We start from the raw sequence: 22,885 nt of genomic DNA, 5'->3' as shown, positions 1-22,885 counted from the left end.
GCCTTATGTATTACCAATCACATCAAAAGTAAATTTTTAGGGGGGATGATCAAAGATTATAGGTGTGACGCATGAAACTCCCATTGGAACTTATCCCATGATAGATGCCAACTGTCATTTAGTTCATTTATGAGTATAGTGTTGGGTGTGTTAGGTTTGGAAGGGGTAAAAGAGGGGTGCCATTTTCCTAGACTACTGCTTTGGAATTGAATTTGTTTCTAAGTTGGATCAATTTCACCAAATGGGGATTCCATTGGTTGACCCTTTGGAGGACCAACGAAAGCTCATATGCAATTAGTTTATAATTTTTGTTTAATTTTAGTTGGGACTATCCATATTCTATGTGCTTTGTGGTTAAGTGGTATGAATTGCTAAATGAGTCTTCTTTTTGGCCATCCATGTAGGAAAAATAAGGCAACAAAAATAATAAATATATTCAAGACTTTTCTTCAATGAGTTCTTCCTTTTGCCCTATAGAATGTGGACCCTTCCAATTCCCCTCACTTAGAACCAACATCAGAATTGATATCATATTTGGAATCATAACAATGATCACTATGAAGACTTAGTTCTAGCCTCTATGCTCTTTCTCGTTGATGGGAGTGAGTCTCATTGATCTTTCTCTTAGACCAAATAGGCTTGGCTCAAAATGGTAAAATGCAAGTTCTTATTTGAATCTATAACCCTATCAAGCTTTGGATCATGGGGTAGGCAATCAATTTTAACCCATGTGGAGATTTTTGCTTGAGACTAAGTATGCGAAGCTAAAAGTGGCAAATGGGAAGCTCCTCTCTAGACTTGTAAGTTAAAATTATTGTGTGGTCTTGAAGGGTGGTTGATTACTTGGTATTCATAAGCTTGAAACAAGTGGACTAAGGAGGGAGTTTTGGATACAATCTTGTCCCATGTTTTGGAGAAAGTTTTGACTTTGTTTGGGATCCTTTGTAAAAAGAGCAACTCTTAAAACGTTACTAGTAAGATGCTAGAGATATTATAGCTAGCCTGGCTTGCAATGCTACTCAAGGGATTGGCATCATTACAAAGCTCGCAAAGATATACCATGTATTTATTTTTACATTAAGAAAAAGTAGACTATGAAGAGAGCCTTACATGGCACCTAATTGGACTTTGAAAGGTGGTCTTTTTTGAATCTTATGGTCAGCAAAAGTCCCCTAATAATAACCGCAAATCTTTTTTGCTCCATTAGGACCTACATACCAGTGTTGTTCCACTAATACAGATAGACTGATGAATGCTGCAAATCAGATATTCTGTGTGTACCAATCTCCCCAGAATTCCAGTCGCTGAGACTTGACTTGCAATCAGTAGCGCCAGCAAGGCATGGAAGGCAAAGCTAAACCTGACTGAGCAGACACAGAGGCAGAGTAGCAGCAGGCTGAAGGGCAGAGGGAATAGGCAGGTGGAGACAGACAGACAGGCGGAAGGGCCGGCATGGCTTCTCACTTTCTCCTACTCATGTGACAACCGCACTACACCCTCATCAGGGCATGGCCTCTCCCTCATCTGGGTCCCCCCTGCAGTCCCCCTGCCACCAGGTTTCGTCCCCTGTTCCTGCTGTATGGACCCGCGAGGAGGACAAGCTCTTTGAGACTGCGCTTGAGTCGCTCGACTTGGGCTCACCCGATTGCTGGCAGGGGCTTACTGCTTTGCTGCCCGGTAAGGATGCAGCTTCTGTGAAGAATCATTTCGACGCCCTGGTGGAGGATGTTGAATCCATTGAAGCTGGGTTGATAGCTTTTCCTGCGTACCCAGACACAGAGGAGGTGCCGGGTGCAGAGAGCTCCCGGGGCAAGAAGGACGGTAATCCGCGCCTAGGCCAGGCTGTGCCAGGGGCCACAGCAGTCTCCATTGGAAGTGGAAGTGGGAAAGGTCCTTCTGCAAAGTCATCTGAGATAGAGAGGCGCAAAGGCATTCCTTGGACAGAGGAGGAGCACAAGTAAGTCATTACTGTTAGGATGTTTTTGAAACAGTTTTGCGATTTAGTATGAAATTTAGCAGATAGTACTTTGAACACTATCCAGATTTATGATTCAAGAAAACTATGCGTTACAATTACACAAGACATTTTGATCTATTTACATTAAGCTAGCTGCACAGAGGATTGTTTACCTCTTACATTATCACCACAGGGTGGACACCAGTCGTCAAGAAGATTATCACCATTTAGAAATTAACAAGGGTGGACTATTTTACCTTTGGTGACTATTTAACCTGTTAGCTAGCTGTTTGGAGGATTATTTTACTGGTTACATTGTCACCACAGGGTTGACGCCAGTCTCAATCAAATGGCTTTTTATTTTCTTATTGGAAAAGGAGAAAGGGTTGGGGGGGGGGGGGGGTTCTGCTTGATCACTGTGCCACCTCTCCAAGAAGAATCATTTTGAGGTCGTTGCAATGTCCAAATTGATTCATATAAATATTTTCACTGCTAGCATTTTTGATAGGTAGTGTCAGACACCTGAGAAAAAAATTATGCTTATGAAAATGGTGAGACAGAGTATTATGATTGTCCCATTTCACCAAAAAAGTGCATTAAATAGGTGTCAGTGCTGTCTACATAATGGTAGATTATGGACAAGGATGAATGCAGACTGAATGGGGGACAAATCTACATGATAAGAGGCATCAGGCACAAGTAGGTCAATGTGTACCCAGCACAATTTGCACCAGAGGCTTTGGAATGGATGGCTATTGTTTTTCTCTGTAAGGTTTAAGGCTCAATCAAATTTCAAAACTGTAGCATGTTTTCTGCTGAATAACAGGTTAGAATTCAATGTATTTTCTACAAGGTTGAGGAAAGTTGAAACCACTGGCTGAACTGAAGGCACAAAACTGCTCACACTTTCAGTGGTCTGCCCTCAATGGATTGGGACAGGTGATGACTACTGGAGCCTGATCAGGTGGACATGTTCACTGGCATTAACTGCAGTTGAAGCACTTTAACACAACTGCAAAGGGAGGGAGGGAGGAAATTAACAATGCATGGGGTCACAATAATCCTCTGAAGGGTCTCTTTTGTGATAGGGCCAAGGGGAGGACTTGCCTGTTTTATACTTGGGGATGTTTTATATATGATATGGGCCATGACTGAAGTGACACCACAGTGAAGATCCTCCACACTCACATTGGAAAGAGCAATGCACCTATTCAGATAGAATTGGTGTGACTGTGCAGGAGCCTCACTCCCTGCAATATTCCCTCACAAGTTGAGTGTAAGAAACTATGATGCAACACAACTATACTGAGTGCTAGTGTAAGCAACTATGATGTTACATGACTATGCTGAGTGCCATGGCCCACGCCAGTGGAAAGAGAATTTGAAGGTGGGACTGTTATAAAGTGAGGTTATCTTCAAATTTTCCATTTTCCATTGTAGATCATAGATATCTAATATTTGAAACTGCTAGAGATGCAAAACTGCTGAATGTCATGCTCGCTGAGCCAAGTGTGGCAACTGCCAAGGAGATGGACATCAAACATAGACCTTATGTTGAGTGATGGCTTCAAAGAAACTGAGAAACACTGAAGAAGAATTAAATCATGCTGAATGAATCATATTGGTACAATGGAGTAGAGCTTGAAGATAATTGTAGTATCCTAGTTGATTAGGCAATAGCACTTGGAAGGAATTTGCACTATGAAGGGAGTGGAACACAATCCTTCAGGCAGAAGTGTTGACGACAAGGAAAGAGTTGCTCTATGAAGGGAGAAAAACATAATCCTTTGGGTAGTAGAATGTTGGGATAGACATTGGAAGATGAAGGACAATAGTAGAGGGAACAAAACATAGTCCTCAGTGTTGAAGATGAAGGATATATTGAAATCTCTCTAGGTCGATGGCTTCTTTGGGCAGCCCTTTATGACTAAGAAAACACAAAAATAGAGGCATTTGATATAGGGCTGATAAAGAGGATGTAACTTGTTGTAGATGGTTTGAATTTGTTGCAAATGAAGCCTTCATAAAGTGATTGATGTGAAGTGATACGAGGGTTTGCAATTAAAAAATATAGAATGTATGAACATGACTACAACACAAGAACTTAGACAAGAACGCAATAAATGCAAGAATACAAAATACAAATATATGGAAGGGTGCACAAATCCTATTCTTTTTAGGGAGTTGTTGCCAGATGGGTTTGGTTTCTTTAGTATGTTTGGCTTTGTTTCAGGAAAGGATGTCACCCTTGTTTTGAGTTGCCTTCTCGGCTTGAGAGTTATTGCCACCTCCAATGTTCCCCTTTGCAATAGTTACCAAGGCCCCCTTTGAATAGGAAAATGGGGTCTTCTTGTGGACTTGGTCATGCATATTGGCATAAGGCAAGAACTAGCATTCAAACTTATAGAAGGTTATAATCGGGGCAAAAAAATGATGTGTTGCATAAAGCGGAAGTATTTAGAAGGCAACATGTTTAAGAAGAATGTAACCTGATCATCATATGACGTTGGGGAGTCAATAGGGGCGAACTTGGTGAGTAGCCACCTATATTTCACCAGCTTCGCTTTTAGGTTATCCCCTTCCTCAACAAAACACTCTTGCAACTCATAATCAAGATTGATACATTGGCTTGATCTCGTGTGGCATACAGGAGCAGCAATGGAAGTGTAAACATATGCTGTAATAGACTGCTAAAACACAAGACAAAAGAGAAAGGGAAAGAAAAAACACTGAAGAATACAATACAAATGAGAACTTAGATGTATGCTCAAGAAATGGAATCCGTATATCCAACACGAGACAGTCGCATACAATAGTGAGTCACTGGCTGCATGGGCATTGGCACTGGCTCCTCTCTCCATAGAGTCTCCACATGTGTGATGGCAAATGAGTGACTGAGTGAGGAGGAGGAGCCTGAATATATAGGACAAAAATATGTCCTCAATATGATTAGGTCGGCTAGCAATAAATCCTCAATATGACCATAAAATGATACAAATAAAAATGCCTAAATAATGTGCCTAGACTTTGCATGCATAGACTCACACATGAGCTGATATATCTGCTAACACCCTCTCTCAGATCATGGGTTATCTGATACAATACAATGGTACAATGAGAATGAATCATAAAGGCACTGGCTCCTCTCTCCACAGAGTCTCCATACGTGTGATGGCAAATGAGTGACTGAGTGAGGAGGAGGAGCTTGAATATATAGGACAAAAATATGTCCTCAATATGATTAGGTCGGCTAGCAATAAATCCTCAATATGACCATAAAATGATACAAATAAAAATGCCTAAATAATGTGCCTAGACTTTGCATGCATAGACTCACATGAGCTGATATATCTGCTAACACCCTCTCTCAGATCATGGGTTATCTGATACAATACAATGGTACAATGAGAATGAATCATAAACCATACAACATAGAACCACCAAGTAGAACCATGGATAACCAAGCAGTGGGTGATCAAGCCACCACCAAGGTACCTCGGAGAGAACCTGATGTCGATGTCAATCATACTAGCGCCGGAAAATAGAGAAGATCATAGCATATCTTTGTGTCTATCCCAATGTCTCTCAGTAGCATACATGACCATCTTGTCAAAAATGCCTTCGGAACATATGTGACCATGGATTCCTAGCCTTTGGCTAGACCGCCAAAGTGTCCTCTCATGTGAGCTCATGACTAGGAACCAATCCCACTCTCTGTCAAACAAACAACTCACCATGAACCTGGATGTCAATACTAGCTCTAGGATTTGAAGCTGCTAGACTTTAATAAATGCGTCAGGGAAGTCCCTCTTTGGATCGTGTGCATCTGTATAGATGTATAGAGGAGGCGCGGCTGCCCCATCTCACCATCCTCTCATACTCCCTCTTTGGCATTGGAGAATCGCGAGGGATGTCGTCGTCACCACCACTAGAAAGCAGCAGAGGAAGGGGCCATCAATCCCTTCTCGTGATCCGAACAAGCTGATTCTTTCCGCGCCTTGGACTTCTCCTTGATCGGAGGATCGGAGTCTGATGATGACTTGTCGGAGGAGTCCCCATCCCGCTTCGTCATCTTTTCCTTCTTCCTGAAAGCCGCTAACTCTTTGCAGTCCTTTCGTAAATGATCTTTCTTCCCACAATGGTAACACTAGGTCTTCGACGACTTCTTCGAACCCCTCTTTGAACCTGCAAGAGCCTCATTAGAACCTGACGAAAGCCTCACTTGTAATTGCAATGATGCCTCATGCTCAAGCAACATTGAGGTCATATGTGTAAAACTGACAGGAGTCGATGATGTTTGCGCCCTCAAAGCATTCACTACTCCATTGAACCCCGAAGGGAGTTTGGAGAGTACGTGTCCAATAAGATGAGCCTTTGGAAGGTTAGACTGCATTTGACGAAGTTGGTCCTGGTTTTGGGTCACACGAAGTAGAAAAGACTGGATAGTATCTTTGGCCTTGAATGGAATTTGCTAGAGCTGTCCGTAAAGAGAACCGCCCTCATGGTGGAAGGTGCCGTGTATAACAGTTGCAACTTTGTCCATACTTTAGAACATGTTTGGCTGGTAGGACTTCTTTGGAAATACACCGAAGTAAGGCCAAGTAAGCACATGCATCGTCCGAATCCCATGTAAGCACCGCTTCCTTATGGTTGTCTTCATCAAAGTCAGCTGGAACAGGAGAAGGTCACTGAGGATGTTCAATAGCTTCGCAAATCGCGTACCATAACCGCTTTCGTATAAACCAAGCCTTCATTAGAGCACTCCATGTAAGATAATCAGGTCCATGTAACTTATGATCATTGGATGTGCACGGAGGAGCCATCTGTAGAGAATTTAGAAGAGAAGTAGGCGGTACAGATGCTGACATCAGCAAAAACACATGAAAAACAGGTCTGCTGGTTGGAACAGAAGTCACCTGATCAGCAATGGTCAAAATAGTCCTAAAATCAGCAAAGAAAACACAACAGGAGCATAGAACTTGAAATCTGATACCATGTTTGAAGTGGAGCAGCAATGGAAGCGTAAACATATGCTGTAATAAACTTCTGAAACACAAGACAAGAGAAACGGAAAGAGAGAATTGAAGAACACAATACAGATGAGAACTCAGATGTATGCTTGGGAAATGGAATCCATATATCCGACACGAGACAGTCGCATACAACAGTGAGTGACTAGCTGCTTGGGCACTGGCATTGGCTCCTCTCTCCGCGGAGTCTCCACGTGTGATAGTAGATGTTTGACTTAGTGAGGAGGAGGAGCTTGAATATACAGGACAAAAATATGTCCTCAATATGATCAGATCGGCCAGCAATAAATGCTCAATATGACCATAAAATGACACAAATAAAAATGCCTAAATAATGTGCCCAGCCTTTGCATACACAGACTCACACATGAGCTGATATATTTGCTAACAACATAGTGGTCAAGGAGGCTGCTCCAATAATGCTAGGCCCTAGGGAAAAGTGTTGTAATTGAGAATTTAAGGAAATAACCCCTACATTAACTTGACATTGGTTGTAGCATTGCGAGCTTTCTATTGATGAATGTGGTCAGGGTGGGCCAGCTGAGGGTTGAGCATAGGCTTCTAGGTCCCAAAGACCATGAGACTCAACCACTTGTTGCATTAGGTTAGGCCAAGTGGTGAAATTCGACTATTGAAACAAGTCTTATTCGTGAAGGCATTCTTGGCTGTAGCAATTGGAGTGGTAATGCTAAAGAAGGAATAGTAGGGGCAAGACAGGTAAGATCAGTCGAGTGGGAGAGTGGAGTACACTTAGGAATGAATCCAAGAGTGCTCACCATGCATGCTAGATGCATGCATAGTGGATTCAAAGGTGGGTTTGGGTATGGTAGGTACATGAGGAGCCCAAGGAGGGGAGAGAGGGACTTTCTAGGTAGTAGATGAAAATTCCTTTGCGGGAGTGATCCACTGAGTGTGTGATGGCCCGTTGCGCACCATAAATAGAGGATGGATAGCCTTGCCTTTGAGAGGTCCATGGAAAGGGTGGTGAAGGTCCAAGGGGAGTGAGGGGTTTACCCATCATAGACTTCCTAGGGTAGACATGTCTAAAGCGCTGTTGCTATCAATCCTGTAGGTTGCAAACGTAGTATAGGTTAAGCCCCCAAACCAATTGCGGATGTGGATAAGGGATAATATTAATGGATGGAATTCCCACTAATGATGTACCGTGGTGCAGAGTGATATTCATATGTGGTGGTTAGCTATCATATGGTGTTGAAAATGAAAAAGTGCTAGAAATAGAAACAAATGTTCCTAATCCTAGTGTACTTGATGTTGGCCCAAGCATGAAGTAATTGCGCGATTGATTGAAAGAGAGTGAAAGATAATCAATGAATTAATCAAAAAGCTTGGAACTTTGGTTGAGGAAGTGCCTCCATGAAAAGATCTGCCAAGTTGTCTTTAGTGGGTATGTAAGACAACTCTATTTCTTTAGTTGGCATTCACTCACGAACATAACGGTAATGAACTTTTTGTGCAATGGCCAAAGCACTCAGGCTGTTAGTGTAGATAAGTGTTAGAGTTGTTTGGTGCACATGAAGATATGCAAGTAACTTGTGGAGCCAAACACACTCCATTGTGGCTGTGAATGCTGCTTTGTACTTAGCTTCACACTTGGATGTAGAAAGTGTAGTTTGTTTCTTGTTGAACAAAGAAACAAGAGATGTATCCAAGAAGCAACAGTTGCCACTATGAGAGTCGTGAGAATTTGAACATCTAGCCCAATCATTGTTAGAATATCCGTGCAAAGAATGTGAAGAATCAGCCTTGTAGAAAAGGCCAAGATCTTGGGTGCCTTTAAGATACCAAAAGTCACGAAGGGTTGTGCATAAATCTGTTCAACTGGGAGAGAACAAACTAAATATTGGGCATTGTGTGATACGTAAATTAAGCATCCAACAGCCTGTTGATATAAAGTAGTATCAAAGGATTTGCTTACATCATCGGAAGTGAATCTGAAATCAGGCTCCAAGGGAGTAGACACATACTTGTAGTTCTCAAATTGAAAGCACTAATTGTAAATTAGTCTTAAATGGTGCAATTTGACCAACGTTGGTCCTAGTGACGAGCATGTCATCAACATAAAGCAAAAGAATAATACAATCAGATCCTTGATGTTGAATATAAAGGGTAGCCTTTGTAGGGCTATTTTGAAATCCAAGATGCAATAGATGAGAATGTATGTGGGCATACCAAGCTCGTGGAGCTTGCTTTAAACCATACAAAGCCTTCTTGAGATGACGAACTTTGTGCTTAGAGCCTTTGACTACAAATTCTGGAGGTTGAGAAACATATACCTCTTTAATGAGATATCCATGGAGAAATGTCGTCTTGATGTCCAGGTTGTTGGGATAAAGGCCCTTTTGACCTCTGTGTGTAGCACACACACACTATTCAATTATACATGTGAATGCACCCGTAATATGCCCTAAGTATAAATACATTTTATTCTTTGTGTACCAACACATTGTTGGTACACTTAAATCTAATTGTACTTTTACTCTCACTCTCTCTCTCTCTCTCTCTCTCTCTTCCCGGCAGTTACTCTCACTCTTCTTGAACTGCTGCACACCTAGCTGAGCTCCAACAACTGGTATCAGAGCACAGAGTGCATGCTTCCCGAGATCAAGGTGCCCATGAAATTGACATTCGGCATCAATAAATGTGACAAAATATAGGAATTCGCCAATTGATTTGGTCCCCATAGGTCCACAAACTTCACTGTGAAGGAGATACAAAATAGATGATGAATGAACATGAGAATCCTTAGGAAAGGAGAATCAATGCATCTTATTGAGTAAACAACCATCACAAATGTGATTCGATGGTAAGTGAATTTTTGGAAGACCTTTGACCATATCCTCTGACCAAAGCTTCATCAATGGTTGATAGTTAATGTGGCCAAGTCTCTGATGCCATAAATGTGTATCATGAAAGGATTCCTTTGTTAACAATAGGATACCTAGCAAGTTGCTGATCATAAGTATCGAGATGATAGAGACCTTTAGTGAGGGTGCTTGGCAAGACAATGGAAGAAGAAACTTGATCATCATATACGTGCATTGGTGGCCATAAATAATGACACGAAACCCTGCAGAGTTGCAATGGCTAAAATGGAAATAAGATTCTTCTTGATGCTGTGCACATAGAGAACATCATGCAATGCCAAAGGAGGGTCCAAGACAGAGACAACCTGCACATGATCAACACCTTTAATTGCATAAGAGACATTCTTAGCACGCATGACTATACCCCCCGTAGATACATCAAAGAGAGAAAAATAATGTTGACAAGAGGTGATATGCTTAGATGCACCATTGTCGAAATACCAAGTAGAAGCTGCATCAATGATAGAAAAACAAGCATAATGAATAGAAGGATTATGCTGACATTGAATGTAAAAGTATCATCCTTAAACAAAGTATAGTTCGTGGTCTTGTATGTGAGAATAAGATCAGACTCTTTTTTCTTATTCTCTAATGCAATGCACTTATGACATTCAATGATGTCGTTCCCTGCCTTTTGGCAATAATTCCTCTTAGGTTTGTTGATTGTATCCTTTGAAGATCTGGAAGATGATGGACGAGCATGGAAGGATGTCTTTGATGGAAAAGAAGTGGAAGAAGAAGGACGACCGGCATGAAAGTTTACTGATTTTTGACCAACAACCTTGTTTTTTACCTTCGGTTTGGGTTTTCCATGATGATGGGTGGAAAAGGCTTGTTTGGTCGCCAGAGTAGCATTGCAGTTGAGTCAACTTGGTTCTTCCTACAACAAAAGAGAGACAAATTGATTGAAATTATAGGTAACTTGGTTGCCCATAGATACCAATTGCAAGGTGGTAGCAAAACCTTGATATGATTGTTGTAGACCATTGAGAGTGATAGAAACAAGCTATCTGGGACTTGTTCATCAATATTTAATAACTGTTCAATAAGATCTTTGATGCTGGTGAGATAGACATCCATATTACCTCTTTCAATGCGAACGTCTTCCAATTGCTTATGTAGATAAGCAATGTGTGCTTCATTGCGCACTCGATATAATGATGCAAGCCTTGGACATGCATCTTTGGTTGTCTTGCATGATCAGATGTGTGGAACGATACCTCGCTTTACTAATAAAGCAATTAGGGTATGTGCTTGGGTGTCGTGGCTATCCCATCGAATCTGATCTTGAGTGGGAGGTGTTGTGGAAGAGAAAGACGATTCAGTATCATGAGAGCCACCTCGCGATGTGGAGGCAGGTGGTGGTGTGTTGGACTGTAAGGACACATCTTAGAGAGTTTGAGATCGAGCAGGAGCGTATGAGTATGACGGCTGGAGAGAGTGTGAGCAAAGTGAAAATTCAAGACGATAAGAGTGTACCAACAATGTGTTGGTACACAAAGAATAAAATGTATTTATACTTAGGGCACGTAAGGGTGCGTTCACATGTACAATGTGTATGTACTATATACACGGAGGTTACCGGGCCTTTATATCCCAACAACCTCCCACTTAAAGGTCCGATATGAACCTCTAGGTAACCAACTTCCACTAGTCCAATGCAATGCTCGTGTTGAGCTCTGCTTAGACTTTTAGTGAGAACATCTGCAGGGTTATCTTGTGTTTTAATTCTTGGTCAATGTGATTTGACCATCTTCCAAAATCTGTTTGATGAAGTGGTATCGCACATCTATATGCTTTGTGCATGAATGATACATGGCATTCTTAGCCAGACACACTGCACTCTGGCTATCACATCCCAAAACTGCAGTACCCATAGACATGCCGAGATCATCTGCAAGTTTTCTCAACCATATAGCTTCCTTAGAAGCTTCAGTAGCTGTTATGTATTCAGCTTCAGTGGTACTCAGTGGGACAATGTTTTGCAACCTGGAACACTAAGAAACAACCACATACCCGCTGGTGGACCTACGAGTGTCCAAGTCACCTGCCATGTTTGCATCACAATAACCCTGCAAACTAAGTGTACCTTGCCCATAGTAAATACTTTTTCTTTGTATACCCTTAAGGTATCGAAGAATACACTTGACAGCCTCCCAATGTGCTTTGCCAGGATTTGACATAAACCTGCTAACAACTCCCACTGCATGAGCAATGTCTGGACGAGTAGCAACCATAGCATACATAAGAGAGCCACAAGATGATGCATAAGGAACTCCCTTCATAGCATTTGCTTCCACGTCATCTTTCGGGCTATTGGCTTTGCTAAGCTTGAGATAAGGAGGTAAGGGTACCCCAAAAGGCTTAGCTTCAGCCATGTTAAATCTGTCCAGTACCTTTCCAATGTACTTTTCTTGAGATAAAAACAGCAATTTCTCCATTCTATCTCTACGAATCCTCATGCCCAAAATATGCTATGCATTCCCCAAATCTTTCATGGAGAAAGCTGATTTCAGCTGATTTTTGAGAGCATCCAAGCTAGTCTTTCTTTTCCTAGCTAGTAACATATTATCCACATACAAAACAAGTATTATGGGACTGCCATCTGTATCCTTTTTCATGTACAAGCAATGATTTGCATGGCTGCGTGTAAACTCATGAGATAGCATAAAAGTATCAAACTTTTTGTACCACTGCCGTGGTGCTTGCTTCAGCCCATACAGGCTGCGTTTTAGCTTACATACCATCTGTTTTTTTCCAGGAACTACAAAGCCCTCGGGCTGTTTCATGTAGATTTCCTCATCAATGTCACCATGCAAGAAAGCTGTTTTTACATCCATTTGATACAACTCTAAATCCAAAATAGCAGTAAGAGCAAAAAGCACACGTAAAGTGGTCATCTTCACAACAGGTGAGAAGACCTCTTGGAAGTCAATCCCTTCCTTTTGTGCATAACCTTTGGCAACTAGCCTTGCCTTGTACTTGGGTTTTCCATCAATTGTCTTGACTTTGTACACCCATTTGTTTGGAAGTGGCTTCCTTCCCTTTGGTAATGACACAAGATCCCAAGTATCATTTGCATATAGAGATTTAATCTCTTCCTGCATAGCTAGCTCTCCAACATCTACTTCTTGGACACTTTAGAAGTAGAAGTGTATGTACTTGCTGCTACATTCAGCAACCTTGCTATTGGTTGAAAGCATTCAACCCTTTGTTGCAGTTTTTTATTGCTGAAGGTGGCTGGTAGGGCATCTACATCTGACACATAGAATCTCTTTAAGCTTTGTACATCAATGGCTTTGATCTTTGGAAAGATCGTATGTTGGGTATACTCTTTCTAAAGGATTGTGATGATGCTTTGGCAGAACATAAGCATGTTGCTTTGCCAGGTGAGGATTGGGCTAAAATGAATAAAAAGGCCATTACTTATATTAAAATGGCAGTCACAGATGATAACTTGGTTGATATGAATGGGCTTGATATTGCCTATGCAATTTGGGAGAAACTCAAGACTACTTATGAGAATACAATTTCTGTCAATCAGGTACATCTCATGCGAAAGTTGGTCAACTTGAAGCTTGATGAGTATTAGTGTGCCTCGGAGCATTTGAATGCTTTCACTGGTATTTTGAGTCAGTTATAAGATGCAGGCTTACTAGCTTTTGATCCTAATTTGAGGGCTATCTTCTTGCTCATGACCTTGTGCAATTCATGGGAAGCTTTGGTTGTGTCATTGAGCAATAACCCCAACTTGACATTTGATGGTGTGGGTGGTTCTATTCTCAATGAAGAGATTAGACGCAAGGCAAGTGGGGAAAACAGTGGATTGGCCTACAGTGTAATAAGAAGAATTAAAAAAAGATCTAATGCTGGATATAAGAACAAAAATCACAGCAAAAGCAAGGAAAAACAACAAGATGTAACTTGTTATTAATGTGGTCACAAAGGGCATAAAAAGCCTGACTGCAGGTATAAGAACGCAAGAACCAGGCTAATGCAAAAGGCAAAAAGAATTAAAAGGATGGCAGCTCTAGCCCTAAAGAGACAGAAGAAGAAAATGTAGTATCCAGTGCTGTTATTGAGGAAATAGAAGAGGTTAAAGATGCTGATTTACTGGTTGCATTTTTAGATCCACATGCTATGACAGTGGAGGACATGTATATGACTAAAACGGATGTGATAGATGCCTCGTTGTCAGCTCATTATGGTTTGTCACAATCGTGGATTGTTGATAGCGGTGCTTCATTTTATGTAACTCCATCTTTGGAGTGTTTTTCTTTCTATGCAGAAGGTAATCTTGGAAAAGTCTACCTTGGCAACAATCATGCATGTGATATTGAAGGAATAAGCATCATATACCTTGCTTTTGAAAATGGTCAGGAATTGATCCTTCATGATGTTAGGTATGCACTTGGCATCAAGAAGAGCTTGCTTTTTGTTGGGTAGCTAGAGAGCAAAGGTTACTTTACTACTTTTAGTGGTGGAATGTGGAAGATATAGAAAGGGTCTATGCTAGTCACTAGAGGTGGTAAAAAGGGGACTCTATATTATCTCTACTACAAGGCACTTCCTGGAAAGTTTGTTGCAGTTTGCTGAAGTGCAGTCACACATGGAGTTATGGCACAAGCGTCTTGGACACATGAGCCAAATGGTTTGCAGGCTCTTTCTTCACTTGGAAGAGTTGATGTGAAAAACTCAAAGCTTGACTTTTGTGACGACTGTGTTCTTGGTAAACATGTAAAGAGTCCATACCCTCATGGAGCCTCTAGGAAGGCATGTATCTTGGATTTAGTCCATTCTGATGTATGCACCATGCCAATAAAAACTCATAGTGGTTTCTGTTATTTTGTGTCTTTTATTGATGACCATTTTAGAAAGCTATGGGTTTACTTGCTTAAGCAAAAAAGTGAGACATTGGATGCTTTTAAAAGGTTTTATGCATTTGTTAGTACTTAAAAGGGTTTAAAATTAAAATGCGTAAGAAGAGATGATGGGGGAGAGTATGTATCTAAAAAAGGCAAGTTTGGACTATTTCAAGACATTTCGACTTGCAACCCATATATCTACTATTTGGGTTGTTTTGGCTCTTGCCACTCATCGTCAGTTACTAGTTTATCAGATGGACATCAAGTCTATTTTCTTGAATGGTCTCCTTGAGGAGGAGATTTATGTTGATCAGCCTTTTCGAGTGTAGGGAAAGAAGGATCTTGTCTATAGGTTGCAGAAGGACCTTCATGGCGTGAAGCAAGCTCCAGGGCTTGGTATCAACGGATTGATTAGTTCTTTCTACAAAGTGGCCTTTATCCTTTCGATCATGATTCCAACCTGTACTACAAGGTTGAGGGTGACATGTGTACCTTGGTCATCTTATATATGGATGACTTGATTATTACAAGAGAGTGACTTATAGATGGGGATTGGTCATGAGAGATTTTGCGACAAGAGTTTGACATGATGGACCTTGGGATCCTACACTTCTTCCTTTGTCTTGAGATTTATTAGTTGACATAGAGAATTTTTATTTCCTATAACATGTATATATCAGAACTTCTTTTGGAGTTTAGTTTGGTTGATTGTAAGCCCATTTTATGCCCCATGGACCTTGAGTCCAAGATAGTGATTATTGGAGATCCCCTTCTAGATGCGACTCGATATAGGTGTCTTATTGGATCATTAATTTGGCTCACCCATACTAGGCTAGATAACTCTTTTGTGATGGCATTCTTTTCTTCTTTTAAGAAGGCCCCCACTTAGGCTCACTGGAGGGTTGCACTATTTATAAGGGACTCAATCCTATGGGATTATGTATGGAGACGAGGCTACTCTTGTTGGATGGAGTTACTCAGATTGGGCATGTGATGTGGAGTCTAGATGCTCCACTATAGGTTTTGCCTTTTACCTTGGATCGAGAGCTATATCATGTAGTAGTAAGAATTAGCCTATCGTGGCCTTATCTTCTATGGTTTAGTATTGAGCACTTTGTTCTATCGCCCAGTAGTCAGTCTGTCTCTGTTGCTTATTGGTGGAGATTGACTTTCATCAAATAAGACCCACATAGTTGGGCGTGGATAACTAGAGTGCCGTAGTTTTGGCGAAGAACCTTGTGTTTCATGCTTGCACAAAGCACGTAAAGATTCAATACTATTTTCTACAGGAGAAGACCATGAATTTCGAGTTATTGGCCTCCTACTATTCCATGGAGGACAATACAACATATCTCTTCATGAAGCCTTTACCTTAGGCTTCTATGCTTTATCATATGAGTTCCTTAGGTCTTGAGACACTCCTAGGATTTGAGAGGGGGTGTTAGCTTGCCATTTTGTCAATCAGACTTCTTTGGTTGTGAGCTTCGTTAGAGTCTAACAGAGACATTGGAGTTGACAGTTCTAGAGCATTAAATTAGACTAAGGTTATATTGGGAATTGGTATTGGATATAGCTTTGGTGTGGGTAGAATTACTCTTATTTGTGAGATGAAGTGATTTTGGGTGTGGGCCTAATATCCTTGGCCTTTGAGCAACAATTGTCATCTACATGGCCGGGTTTCTTACAAAAGATACCAAATCTATTCTTTTTAGGCAAGTAATGCAAGAAGGGTCTTTGTGATGATTGGACTCTACCACTCCCTTTTTGTGGTCCAGGGTCAGGATCAATTGGGGAGGGCGGCATTGGATCTAAGAATCTAGGTGATTCCTTTCCACTCCTTGAGTCCAACAAAGGAGATGGCTTAGTAGTACAAGAGGGAGGTTTGTGTGTTTGAGCAATTAGGGAGGGTGGTATAGTGTGTAAGTGCCAGAAATGGGTGCAACGCTTGAAGCATGGCAATTGGGTGTAATAGACTCCACAATACAAGAGAGGAGAAAAAAGAAACACTATGAAGAAAGAAAAACACTACAAAGAAAACTCATAAGAAAGAGATGTTTGGAAATGGAATCCATAAACCAAGACAAAGAGGCAATACATCAACAACAGTGAGTCACTGGTTGTGTGGGCATTGATATCGGCTACCTTTATCCAACAAAGCTTGCTTTAGGTGTATGGTGAATGAATGAATGAATTACAGAGGAGGGAGTGCCTAGCTTATAAATAGATTGGAATCGTGATTAGGTTGGCCAGCATTCGAGGGCCCCAAAAATATAGGTGAGCCAGCCATAAAGTGATCAGGTAGCCATAAACATGCTCAAATAAACTAGTGCCCAGAGCCACATCAGGAATTGTAATGCACAGCCCATTGGAACATGCATAGACTCACTCATGAATTGCCAATTTTCATTAACACCCTCTCTCAGATCATGGGTGATCTAGTACAATACAATATACAAGGACAATGACTCATCATAGTACATACAACGATGACACTCAGAGAGGACCTTGGATACCCAAGCAATGGGTGGCTAACCCATCACGAAGGTGCCTTGGAGAGAACGTAATGTGGATGTTGTAGGCCATCTCATGGGCTATATGCTGATGCCCTTTGATGCATTGTTTAGGCTCCCTTTGCATTACTCTAAGCGACATTGGGATGAGGGTTTCATTTGACGGTTAAGCCATGCAGGGTTAGGTTTTACTATAAAAAGGCACTTCTTACGTTATTAGCACACAAGTGTGGCATTACTCATTGTGGTCACCTTGAGCATTGTACTCTTTTTTAGTCATTAATACATGGCCTCTCATTTTGTGATCGAGTATCATTGTGCATTGATTTATTTATTTATTATCTTTTATCTCAATCAAATAATCGTGTAATTACTTCACATGTGGGCCAACAATGGTATCAGAGCAGCTTATTTCCATTGCCATTACTTGCAACCACCTTCTTTGTAGGCATTTCCGTTGAGCACCACACCTCAACCGATCAGTTCCGTCATAGCAACAAAGTAATGTGTTTCTTTGAAACTTACGAAACATTTCTTGAAGAAAGAAATGTTTTTGATAGTAAAAAGCGTGTTGTTTCGACAAAAACTGTTGGGCAATGTTAAACATGATGATGATGATGATGTTGAACGATGACTCATGAGGGCCCAAGATTTTGGATGAGAGATTGACTTTTTTGGGATTTTATTTAGTTATTGGACTATGTCAATCTAGTATCTATTCCTATCTTGAGAGTTGATTATTGTATGACTTTAGTCTCATTTATGAGTTATCTTTGATATATTATGATTCATTCTAGATTTTAGCATTTTATTAGTTTGTTTTGGAATGAGAAGGATGTTGCAACTTGGACTTTGTCCATATTGGGCATAGGCTATTTACATGTTTATTTCAATTTTCTTTGTATGATATATTTAAATCATAGTGTTTGAGTTCTAAACCATAGTATAGCTTGTCCAAAGACAAACTTTGACATAAGTGACAAGTCAATAATGGATCATGGATATGTAGCATATTATTCTCAATTGACTCTCGTGTATTATCACTCAAGCTCAATTGGTTTTTCTTTGTTTATGAGAGAGTTCCATAGAGGTTTAGAACCTCTTTCCCTAGTTAAAAGTATAAAAAATTCCTATATAAAAAAACCCGAGTACGAAACACTTTCTTGACGTTTAATTTCTAAATGTTTCTGACGTTTCTTGCTGCTATGAGTTCCATGGCTTCATGGTTTATGTCTTCATTTGTTCTTCTGCTGCACACACTGGACAGTTTTATGCTGTGTAGTGGCTCTGACTGTTGTTATGGGATTTACACTCATAGGTCTGAAGTTTATGTTCTCTTCCAATGGGTGCTCGTGTCTCGACAGTTGTTCTTACCTGGATTTTGAATGTTAGAGGAAAACCCCAAGAATGTCTATGTTGTGCAAGCTAGTCTTCCCTCTGTTAGCAGATGTAAAATGTATAAGATGGTGGATAACAAGATCGATTGACCTGACATGTGACCTTCCTGAACTATTCTGATTTTGTGAATCTTGAACTGTGGAGCCACACCTAAGTGGCTTCACTGCTTTAGAATAATGTTGATTGTGTCAATAGAAGATCCTTATTCCACAGCTGAGATGTTCCATCTTTGGATCTGATCATAATATCTGGAGGGTAGGTTCGAAGATCTAAATCTTTGGAGTTCTGCAACATCTAAACCTTGTCCATTATGATGCATCTAAAAAAGGACAACAAACACCATCTTTAATTACCCTAAAGTTTATGGCACTAGATATTTCAAAACAAGGTGGACATTTACAAATCTGCAGATAGTATAATATGGTTGTTATGGTTGTAGCAAAGACTGAGAAATCTGGTGACTGCACTAGTGCATCACATTCTTCTTTTGAGTTGGATTGTAGTGGTCAATAAGTGCATATGATGTTAATGTCTTGTTTGAAATTGCTAAAACTTTAAAAAAAAAAAAGATACTTATTGTCGTTCAACTGAGCAGAGTTATTTTGAGCTCCCTTATGCTGTGCAGTATGTGTAAGTTTTGATGGTGGGCTAAATAATCTAAGCTATACACTCTCTTAAGCTCTGATAAGTCTGGAAAATATGCTGGAGGCTTAAATAAGCTGTGATTTATGAGTTTGAAAAGTATGGATAATGTGCTCAAGGATTTCTTTTACCTATCATGCAAGCAAACAAGAGACTTAGTGTTAAATTAATTTTTAGTTTGTCTTTCATTGATGTTAATTGTCTATGTATTATCAAATGAAACACTTTGACATTCCAACACGTGATGCAGATTTTGCTTGATTTCACTAATGCTGTTGGATCTATGCTGGCAAGTGTTGGATCTTTTTGGGAGTTGGGGAGACTTACGTGAGCTATAATCTCCTTTTTTGAACCGTGAATCCTTGCATTTAACAATTAATGGTTGGGTGCTTATGCAGGTCATTTTTACTTGGATTAGCCAAGTTTGGAAAAGGTGATTGGCGAAGTATATCTAGAAATTTTGTGAGAACAAGGACGCCCACTCAGGTGGCAAGTCATGCACAGAAGTATTTTATCCGGTTAAATTCAATAAAAAAGGACAGGAGAAGGTCCAGCATTCATGATATTACCAGTGTTAATGGAGATGCTGCTCAGTCTGGGCAGGGTCCTATTACAGGTCAAGGGATAGCAGGCCATTCATCCAGCTCTGCATCAGGACTTTCAGAAGGCCCAGTTTTTGGCGCAGCTGTTGGGCAACCTATATCTGGGTCATTGGGCTCTACAGTTGGTACACCAGTAATGATCCCCTCAACTGGATTTACTGGTCCTTATGTGTCGGGTGCTCCCTTGCCAAGGCCTCTAATTCCTGGTGCCCCAGTGGGTGTAATGCAGGTTCCCTATTCTCTAGCACAGCCTGTTCCTCAACCTCCTCAACAGGTTGGCCGTCTGTAGGTAGGCAGAAGAAGCTTGCCAACCCTTCTTGTGTGTTTGGGTCTCTTGTTTGAAGCATTATGACATTTTATCATCTGTCTAGAAGGTACGCAGAGAGCAGGCCTGTCCCCTGTTTCTGGTAGAGCTTTTACCAGTTGCAGCTTTTCTTATTTGCAAATTAGCTGGTTCTACCCACGACTGGAAGTAGTCTTTCATTTCAAGAAAATTTTAGGCTACTAACATTTGACCTGGTAAAGAACAGATGATTTCCAATGAGTGCCATCTGTGCATTGTTATAGCCTGCAAAACTGCGTACTTTTCTGTACATCAATTTAGATGTACTTGGCACAATTTTTTCCCCTCCTGATCAGCAGAGGAGGTATTCTGGAATAAGAGTTTTGAATTACTTGTTGAATAGAGAGGGCTGGGGCCTTGAGATAGGCCAGATCTTTTTATTTGTATGTCAACTGTGAGTAGGGTGTGAATGCCTACTGTCAAGGCTCATTATTAGATTTGCTGTTTAGAATAAAGCTAAAATGCTGCAGGATGGGTTGTGCTGAGACAGGACTCTGAATTACCTCTTAAGATACAATCAGTACAAGAAAAATGTTGGAACACTTAACATGCTGCTTATTTTACATCTGTAAGACTTGTGCATGACACTTTGAGGGCTTAATTTATTTCGTGTGTCAGTTCCTGAACTCTGGTAGCTTGTTACATGTTACTTGACTTATGCACAACAGTTTGAGGCTTTCAGTTCTAACTTCTGACTTTGCCAGCTATTTATGTTATACTGCTTTCTAATGGCGTCAGTGCTGGTGAACAATGGTTCCATATGATGAGGGACTGAGGAAACAGACTGTTGACAATAGTCACAACAGTCCACAATGGTTCCATATGATAGAGGGACTGATGAAACAGACTATTGACAATAGTCACAACAGTCCTCATTGTATGATACACAAAGCTAGAAGAAATGTGTTTAAAATGGATAGGCTTAGAAAAGCATATTTTAAAGGGTGGGTGGCTATCAAACTATTCATAGCACAGCTACAGGCTTAATGGAGGAGGTACTTAAAGGGCATCTTTCAGTAATCAAAACACAGAATTAAGATATGATCACAGGTCAATGCAGCTTATTAATACCACATTTGAGTTTAGATGTTTTAGCTTGAACCCTGGACTTTGGTCTTCTACATGCACATCGCTTGAGTGTGCGAGTGCACACAAAACCCACCACACCACAACACCATCCCGCCAAACCCAACCACTTTGGGGCTTTGTAGCTATTCATTGGTGTTGGAGCCAAATGCACCTATATGAAGATAGTGGTGTCGTCAACTAAGACCCTCTATGTTGTGCCTTTCTTTCATTTGTGTAATGCACAGTGGGTGAGGGGGAGAGTGAGCGAGTGTAGACACATTACACTTGGCATGAGAGCGATTCTTGCCTGAGCCTAGGCATGGTCATAGAAGAGAGATTGAAGGTCTAGCGTCCAATAGCTGAAGAGCGACATTTCCCATAACATGCAATCTAAAGTTGAGGTGTAGATTTCCCTAGTACCCAATAGTTGAGCAATATTTCCTACCCCTACCATAAGAGATGAAGAGAAGAAAATACATGGACTTGATTGGAGAGAAGCCGAAGAACAGTTGGCTGGTTTGGAGAAACAAATAGGAAGCATGCTGTCCATCATGCTCCCTATTGAAGAGTATGCAGAAGGCCGAAGGAAGGTTGACAACGAAGTACACAAAGAATGGATGAAACTACAATTAGAGGAAGAAGAAGAGAGGTGGAAGGGTTAACAAGCATCAGCTAGGAAGATTGAAGAGGCAGCTAGAAAGGGGGAGAGTAGAAGAGAAAGAGGAGCAATTGGAGTCCTTCAATGAGAAGGACAGAAAGGAGGAGCAGAACTCAACCATTGACAGTATAGATAATGAGAGCTTAGAAGGTATCTCAACCAACCAAATATGAGATGAAGAGAGGTTGATCTTGAAGAAGTGGATAGTGGTAGACAATTTTTTGAAGCATGCTAGATGAGAGAGGGGCAGCGACTATCTACCTAGAGAAGGATGTAGCTAGTTGATACATCCACCTTGGTATGAAGGGAAGCATTTAGAAGATGGGGAAGCAATCATTGCAAAGATTGACCTTGAGTTCATTCTAGGGGTTGGGTGGGTTAGGTACATCATGGTGGAGATCTCAAGTCTCGTCTATGGGAGGAAGCTGTTTCAATTTTTATGGAGGAGAAGAGCCACAAACCCCACGCATCATGGAGATCCCAAATGGAAGTGAAGAGACCTAGAAACACCCAAGAGTGGGCATAGTGAGTGCTAGCTTGCAATGCATGGTCACATAAGTGGTTGCAATATACATATTATGCATGTGCGACCCACAACTTTGTCACCCTAGAATGTGCGATAAGGCATGGATTGATGTTATCCAAGGCACCAAAAGGTCTGACTGTGACCTTGGCTCAAGGGAAAGCCAAGGAGGTGAAGCAAATATTTTTGGTGTTAGTGGAAGTAGGGTAGTGGAAGGCCAAGTTAAACTTCCTAATGATACCTATGGATAACATTGAAGTCATTTCGGGCCTTAAATTCATTGGGTATTCCACGGTGGATTCCGTGAGGATTTACGGTGGATTCCGTAAACTTAGATAACCGGGGCTCATACGCAAAGAGGATTCTTTGTGCGAGAAGTTGATGGGGACGCCTGTCCTTTTCGG

At 41.0% G+C, this 22,885-nt stretch overlaps 1 protein-coding gene across 1 annotated transcript; it reads left to right on the top strand.

Moving 5' to 3' along the window:
- The first annotated feature begins 1,193 nt into the window (after positions 1–1,193).
- LOC148033288 (transcription factor SRM1-like) lies at positions 1,194–20,779 on the top strand. The gene is made up of 2 exons (XM_087681185.1): positions 1,194–1,957; positions 19,686–20,779. Exons 1-2 carry the CDS (start codon positions 1,509–1,511, stop codon positions 20,176–20,178), a joined length of 942 nt encoding a protein of 313 aa, XP_087537311.1. The 5' UTR covers positions 1,194–1,508; the 3' UTR covers positions 20,179–20,779.
- The last annotated feature ends 2,106 nt before the right edge of the window (positions 20,780–22,885 follow it).

The sequence above is a fragment of the Lygodium microphyllum genome, chromosome 7 (genome assembly GCF_053477565.2).
Source record: "Lygodium microphyllum isolate KBCC chromosome 7, Lygodium_microphyllum_v1.1.10, whole genome shotgun sequence".
Classification (NCBI taxonomy): domain Eukaryota; kingdom Viridiplantae; phylum Streptophyta; class Polypodiopsida; order Schizaeales; family Lygodiaceae; genus Lygodium; species Lygodium microphyllum.
This window is presented reverse-complemented; position numbering and strand designations above follow the sequence as displayed.

Excerpts from the sequence above, each read along its gene's own strand:
- LOC148033288 (XM_087681185.1), top strand. The coding sequence starts at position 1,509 with ATGGCCTCTCCCTCATCTGGGTCCCCCCTGCAGTCCCCCTGCCACCAG. Across the intron at positions 1,958-19,685 it reads TGGACAGAGGAGGAGCACAA|GTCATTTTTACTTGGATTAG; the intron begins GTAAGTCATTAC and ends GTGCTTATGCAG.